The 7,826-nt window shown below is 34.8% G+C and overlaps 1 protein-coding gene across 1 annotated transcript; it reads right to left on the reverse strand.

Moving 5' to 3' along the window:
• Positions 1-341: 341 nt before the first annotated feature.
• LOC149563190 (protein HOTHEAD-like) lies at positions 342-6,513 on the reverse strand. Its single transcript, XM_089826567.1, has 4 exons — positions 6,362-6,513; positions 4,393-5,052; positions 824-1,664; positions 342-691 (listed from the first exon to the last, which is right to left on the reverse strand). Exons 1-4 carry the CDS (start codon positions 6,447-6,449, stop codon positions 646-648), a joined length of 1,635 nt encoding a protein of 544 aa, XP_089682693.1. The 5' UTR covers positions 6,450-6,513; the 3' UTR covers positions 342-645.
• Between the last annotated feature and the right edge of the window lie 1,313 nt (positions 6,514-7,826).

Below are 7,826 nucleotides of genomic sequence, written 5' to 3' on the forward strand. Positions count from 1 at the left end.
ATGTGATAAATTAGATAATCTTTCTATTTCTTTCTTAATCATTTTAATTTCTAAGATAATAAATTTATTCAACCTTAGTTTATATAATCTAATTTTAATTCAATTAGGTTTTGAACTCTTTAGATGCATTTGTTATAAGATGTGTTTGGTTATGTGATTAATATACATATTTAAGTTGGAAAATTTATTATAATTTTTTTTACGAAACTGGAAAAGTCACATTTTGTCTACAAATATCTACCATTTTTCTCATTAGAATATATATATATTTAAAAAATCTCTAGAATTTACATAATATTGAAACTAAGCAAAAACATAAATTTATATTATGCAAGTAGCGCTTAATTAAATAAACACCATCCAACTTTATTTGAAAATTAAATACTTGTTATATTTACATTGAAGATGAATGAAAACATGTGTCCCAAATCTAGAAAAACCTCTAGTAATATATTAAAAGCCTCCCTTACAATACTAGTCCACTATATTGGGTTGTTCCATGCACTTACAACCTCTATACAATATTCCTAATAACATATTCATTGATTGATATCTTAAACGTGTGTAGAAGTACACCCCTATATAATATTGAAAACTCAATAGGAAAAGATTGAAGGTGTGAATAGTAGTAAATTTCTCCTTGGCTCATGTAGAAGCCTCGCGTTCTCGTAGAATCTTCACTCCCATATACCTGCACCTTACAAGCTCAATCAATAACCCAATTGATAGCAAGTGGATAATTGAAAATTAAAAAAGTGAATGAATACAAGTTGAGACATGAAAAACTGATATGGAAGAATATAACATTTTGAATTCAGTTTACCTTCCAAGCATCATGGTGGTTGCTTGTGGATTAGTTCCAGGGCCATCCCTGAAAGTGGAACCATCAATAACTCTTAGAGCATCAACACCTTTGAGCCTATACCTTTTATCAATCACAGAGCCAATATCACATCCTCCATGAAAATGCCACATGGTGTTGATATTTTCCATGCAGAACTTTACCAAGGCTACCTCGTCTGATTTATTCTTTGGCAAGGGTGACCCAGTAAAACGTAGCCCACTTGTGCCACTGGATTTGTCATTGTAAGCAAAATTTTTCATAGAATTTGTTTCACAAATGCTACCTATTACCTTGACCCCTTGCACACATTTTTGTAGATCTTGAGGATTAGAATAGTAGTTATAGCGAACAGAAGGGTTGTCTCTAGGATCCTTGCTAATTAGACTTAGGTTCCCTCTTGATAAAGGGTAAGCTAGTTTCTCAAAGATTACCCCACCATACTCAGTTATGACATTGGAGCCATTTGAGGGGGTTTGTTTCATAAAGCTACTAGAAAATACATAGAGCTCAGAATTGTTCACTATTCCTACTACTTGTATGCTAGAAGTATTCAATGGTAGGGGGGATTGTAGAATTATCGTTGCACGAGGGTTATCTTGGATCCCTTGTCCTACAGAGGGCACATGCTTGAGAACAGGTATATTGAATTGTTTAAGATGTTTGGAGGGGCCTATTCCGCTTAAGAGCAACAAGTGAGGGCTTCCTATACTCCCTGCCGACAAGATTACCTCACTACAACATGATGACTCATCAACCAATGCCTGATATGAACCACCGTTAATAGAATTCATGAATTCCACACCTTGAGCCTTCAACTTTCCTGCAACAAATTTGTAGCACATGTATCAAAATGTGATTCATCTCAATAAAAGTAACATCATATCAATAAACATTATATAAAATCCATTTTGAAGTGATCTAAGAATACTTTCCTCTTGCTCCCTATGTGGTTTACCACCTAAAACAAAATGGTTTTGAATGTGTGATGGAGAAAGCTTTTCCATCTTTAGACATGGTGGGTCAATTGCCATTCATTTCATATGACCACCCAACGGTGACTTCACATGATTTCCCAACTTTCAACCATGACAAAAAGTTTTTGTTACTATTTGTGTGAATCCTTCACATGCCAAGATGATTATCAGGCTTGCGTGATTGCAGGGGATAGAAATTGACAACCTAACTATAAAAAAATTCAATGCTTTTGGAACGATCTCTTAAAGACGAGCTTTAATCTTTAGCCAATGATCGGCAAGGTTCATGGTCATGCAGGACATGCACCTTAACTGTTACCTAAAGCAGGCGTACTGTTGCACAATCTGATTTTGTTTGGATTTCTATATTTGATGAGGCGGTGGTGATGTTACGTGTACGTTTCATGAAACTTTTGCAGGCGTTAGTGCCATGGCAGAAACTGTGAGAACATTTATGCTTCTAATGGTTTCTTGTGGGGTTGAGGAATAATCACCACTTTTGGCATCTATAACGCACTAGCAGCTACTGCATCACCCCGCACTAACAGACTTATCATTTAAACATTACCCATTTCAGATAAACTTGTCCCCCCCATGATCATGTGCCTCAACAATGGTGTAGGATAATATACAGATCTAAAGTTCAAATAATTGAAAAAAATCGGTTAAGAAGAAGAGATTGGGAGATATTCATTCTGTTATTTTGTGCAAGGAATGGAATGGAAGAGAATAAAGATTGGAGAACGAAAAATAAATTGTGGAGTACTAGTAGTTGGAGTTAAACGATTTTGGTTTACAAATAAGGATTGGAGAACAAAAATATTTTGGCTAACGAACATGGACTGAAGAACAACAGTAAGTTGTGGCACTAGCGTTTGGAATTCAACATTTTTGGTTAACAAATAAGACTGAAGAACAACTATAATTTGTGGAGCACTGGCATTTGGAGTTCAACATTTTTGGCTAACAAATATTGAATGAAGAACAAAAAAAAATTGTGGAGCACTGACATTTGGAGTTCAATGTTTTTGGGTAACAAAGATGGACTAGAGAACAAAAACAAATTGTGGAGCACTAGCATTTGGAGTTCAACCATTTTGGCTAACAAAAAAGGTCTGGAAAACAGAAAAAAAAAATGTGGAGCACTAACATTTGGAGTTCGTCGTTTGTGGTTAACAAACAAGGGCTGAAGACCAAAAATAAATTGTAGAGTACTAGCATTTGGAATTCAGCTTTTTTGGCTAACAAACAAGACTACGGAGTTAAACAAAAAAAAAAGAGAGTATTTACTCGTGTTTTGACTCAGAGACAAAAATGAGGAAATACTTTTCCATCAAATTTAGACTTGGTCCCATCTAATCTCAAGATCTTACACTTACTGAAACTTGTTTTCTGAAAAAATATCTTCGATACCATTAAACCCCATTTCAAATTATTTAAAAAAACACAAAATACAAAAACAAGAATAAATTTTAAACACTTTTGTCTTAAAATTTTGCAAAAGCTATAAAGTAAATGAAATTATAGCTAAGGCCTATCAAAAACCATAAACCCAACTTTTATACATAAACACAACGTAGCCTCCCATAAAGAAATATCATGATGCGAATTATTGTCTACACTCTTGGATCTCGTACAAGAACATGCGTCCAAGTATAGAAAGGTCAGCAGAAGAAACAAAAACAGCATTTAACATTAAAGCCTAAATAGCATTTCGCATCTCACAGGATGGATTCAACAGGAAAGGCTCAATCATTACTGACAGAGTACATTGACAATAATTTAATCGTCTATCACTACGTAATTCATTTATTTGTTTAATTCAACACTAAAACCAAAGAGGCAGAGATTTTAGACAGATTGTAAAATTATTCTAATAAATTCATTTTTTAAACAAAGTGCTTAGACAAATCAACCCTACTCTTAAGGTATAATATCAGACAATTAAACATCAATTAATTTCCCCTGCCTCTCTTTCTATCACAATCATTCATCATTTTAACTTTCAACAAAAATTGATGGCTGATTGTGATGTTTTGGCTTTTGACAACAAGATTTGAAACAGAGAGAGGTGATTGTTGAGTGTTAAAAAGGGATGAAATACTTCATTCACTTCATAGATTATTTTATCTCTAATAAAAAATTGTTCTATTTCTGATTTAAAAAACTGTCTCCGTCAAAAATAAAGAAATATATGGTGGCACATGTTAGTTTGAGGTTGTAGGTAGTTCCTCATGATCTCCGGTTCAAATCTCTCTCAAATTTAAGAGCAAGACATTGTGAGTGGCTGATCTCACCCATAGAGTACTAGTGTCACTCTAACTCACATTGACAGCTGGTCATGGCTGAACTAAGTGACGAGGGCACCCATATACTTAAAACAAAGAAATATAATTGAGTCATCAATTTAAAACCCTTTCTTAAAGATAAAAATCAGGGGATTAATCATTCATTATGTTCCCCTGCCTCTCTCAGCACAAACCCCATCACAATCATATACAACTTTCATAACTAAACAAATCTCATTTGCATGATCAAACAGAAACCACAAGAAAGACATGTTCAGTGACGCACCTGATGAAGAGTTGAAGAGAATCCTGGAAACTGTAGCATTGAGAAGAACAACAATATTATTAGGGTTTGCATTCTTCAGCAGATCTGCAGCCGTATGTCTTTTGCCATTGTTGTCAAAAGTAGAAGCACTGATCTTAGTCCCCTCAACGTGATCCACAGTAAATCCATTGTCAGGCTTAACTCCCACTTCAAGCAGGGCATCTTTGAGTGCCTGAGACCAGCGAGAGAGTCGATCTGGTTCAAATGCATTCATCTTCTCCACCCAAAGAAACGATTCATTCACAAGCTTCTCGTCCCACCCCATCCTCTGAATGTAAGTTCTGCTTGCCCTGCTGTAAAACCCTGCATTCAGAGCAGTTCCACCGCCAAGAACTCTGGCTCTGTCCAGCTGAACTCCGTCCTCGGTCATGAATCCCTGGGCTATGGAAGCGTACTTGTCTGCTTCCTGCAACGGCTTCCCGAAGAATTCACTGTTCTCTATCTCTGGATTTCCGTAAGGAGATCCTCCCCTTTCAAGAACAAGAACGCTGTAATTTTGTGAAAGAGTTGCGGCCAGAGGACAGGCTGCCGTTCCTCCTCCTACGATTATGTAATCGTATTTTCTGGAAGTTGCTTTCCCAGAATCCAAGGTCATAAATGTGTATGGAAAGGACTCCGCACCTGCATTTGCATTTTCACACCATTGTATTAGATTAGATCCAGTCAGTCTTTAAAGCAAACCATACTTTTCAAATGGAAAAACAGGGGAATAGTGGGTGGGTACAGATCCTGAGATCGAATCTCCTAAATGTTTAAAAAGGAAACAGAGTCAATTGTTGAGTAAATGTTTTCTGGCAGCTGCTTTATTGGAATCGGAAGTGATAAATGGGTATGAATAGGACTGTGCATCTGCATCTTACCTGCGTAGTATCAATCTTTAAAACACTTCATAGTTTTCAGAACAAAAAGGAGGAATGCTCATGTAGGACTAACGACAGGTGATGTGTTCGAATCTCCTTAATATAGAAAGAGGAAACAAAATCTATTGTTGAGTAAATATTTTCTGGCAGCTGCTTTCTTGGAATCGGAGGTGATAAATGGGTATAAATAAATAGGACTGAGCACCTGCATTTTCCCAGCGCAGTATAAACTCCAACCAATCTTTACAACACATCATAGTTTTCAAATAAAAACAGAGGAATGCTCGTGTAGGACTAAGGGCAGGTGCTGTGTTCGAATCTTCTTAATGTAAAAAACAAGAAACTTAAATTTTGAGCAAACAATTTTTCTACCAGCCATTCTACCATCTACCATCTAACAATCTTTTTAGCTCATTTCATTTTAGTGATGAATTATAGAGCATGATTTCAAAGAAAATGTTGTGGGGAAGAACAATGAGCAAGTCAAATTCAAGTTTTTTGGAAATTCAATATAAGAAAAAACAGAGGCATTGGCTGAGGTGAAATCTTCCTAATAGAAAACACAATTCTTGAGAAAACATGTTTCTCAGCAACATTTCAGATCATTGTCCCAGCTATGATCTTTCTAGCTCATTTCATCTTGACGATGAATTGTACAAAATGAACGGTAAACATTTACATAATCAAATCCAAACATATTGAAGAAATTCATTATCAAAGTGAAAAACAGAGGCATGGTCATATAGACTAGCCATCTAAGAGGTGCCTCTTCAAAATTTATGTAAAGAAACAACAATTCTTGAATAAAATTTTTTCTCAACAACATTTCAGATCATTCTACCATCCATCATCTTTCTAGCTCATCTTATCTAGATGAAGAATTGTAAAATATAATCTCAAATATGGATGGGAAGAACATCTACATGATGTGATCCAAATCTTGACATAGACTACATTTACTCAATCCAATTCAAAAACTTTCAAGAGTTCAACATCATAATCAACATCATAATGTCTTTATAATTGAGAATGGTGAATCAGAATTAGCTATGGAAAACAGTTGTACGAACCAGAAGGGGGTGTTGCTGCCTCCATGGTGAAGAACAGATGAGAAGTTGTGAAGAACAGAAGCCATGAAATGGCATGGAGAAACTCCATTTTCACGTACAGAGCTCCTTCTGCTTTGACTCAAAATACAAAAGAAAAGCTCCTTCACTATCTTGAAATTGGCTTGCCCGTTCAAGTCATTTATAATGGGCGAGCTCCTCTTTGCACTAACTTTAATTAAATTCAAATATTAATGTTCATTGTAGTTGTGGACCCACAACGAGGTCATGAAGACCTTAAAATTTCTCACCGTAAGAGTGGGCCAATTTTGTTGAAAAAGAAGTTGCTTTCAGTACTCTAGAACGTCAAAGTCATCATCTTTATCGTTGCATCAAAATTTTCAAAAACCCCCACTTAACTGCCATTCCATTGGACGGTTATTAGTTTCCCTCGTTCAAGATAATATAATCATTTTATTTTATTTTATTAATATTGGTTTCCCTAGTTAAAAAGAATAATAATGATTTTTTCCTTAATATTAGGTCCCCTAGTTAAAAGAATGTAATGATTTTTTCCCAAAGGAATACTAGTTTCCAATGCTATTAGATTTTTTTAATAAGTCTAGGAGAAACTCATGGTACAAATCATATGACTAGATACCAAACCGACATGAATGGACATACCCCAAGCTAACACACAATATGGTAGTAATCATATTATTCTAGAGGCTTGGTCCTATGATACTTGGGTGATTGACAATGTGGACGTCCTTAATTAAAGGGTCCTCATCAATCATCAACCATTTCCCAAAATTGGGGTTGACATCCACCGGTAATCTTGGCCCCTTTGTCCCAAGAAGCATGGCAAATTATGAGCACACCTTTAAGGAATAAGATTATTTTAGGGATGTTTGAAATAATGTGGGGTAATGTTTGTATTTATTGTATTTTTTAGTGGTTTCGTGTTTATTGGTTTTGAATTTAATTATGTCTACCACATTCCTTCATTAAAGAAGGCACAAGTAAGAATCTACACCCATTTGAGCGTAAAAACATTCATGTAATTAAAGGGCTATATGTAAGCTGTGATGTAATTTAAAATGTATCATAATATGTGGTGGACGTAGATCAAAATTGAGTGAACCATGTTAAATCTTTGTGCACATGTCTGTCAAGTATTTGTTATTATTATTTATTAAGTTCGATTGGACTCGAACCCAAGACCTCCTAGATAAGAGGCTCACAATTTATTGTTGTGTTATAAGCACTTGCCTTAGTAAATATTATATTTATATGTACTTGACTTAAAAATTATTTAACATTTTAGTTTAGTTTTACAATATTATATATTTATATGCTAATTTGTAATTTTAGTTATATCTATTTAATTTTAATTTCAATATATGTAAGAATGACATAAAATTTGCTGAGAAGAGATTCTAAAGCAATTATTGGCATAATCTTTTTTTAAAATATTTATATAATTATA

Source organism: Cupressus sempervirens, chromosome 4 (assembly GCF_028749045.1).
Source record: "Cupressus sempervirens isolate cs-2001-9-10 chromosome 4, ASM2874904v1, whole genome shotgun sequence".
In the NCBI taxonomy this organism is placed as follows: domain Eukaryota; kingdom Viridiplantae; phylum Streptophyta; class Pinopsida; order Cupressales; family Cupressaceae; genus Cupressus; species Cupressus sempervirens.

What these genes read in the sequence shown, in the direction of transcription:
- LOC149563190 (XM_089826567.1), bottom strand. Translation starts at nt 6,449, where the DNA reads ATGGAGTTTCTCCATGCCATTTCATGGCTTCTGTTCTTCACAACTTCT. An exon ending in GGCAGCAACACCCCCTTCTG is followed by an intron (nt 5,053 to 6,361) that starts GTTCGTACAACT and finishes ATGCAAATGCAG; the next exon opens with GTGCGGAGTCCTTTCCATAC. An exon ending in TCTCTTCAACTCTTCATCAG is followed by an intron (nt 1,665 to 4,392) that starts GTGCGTCACTGA and finishes AATTTGTTGCAG; the next exon opens with GAAAGTTGAAGGCTCAAGGT.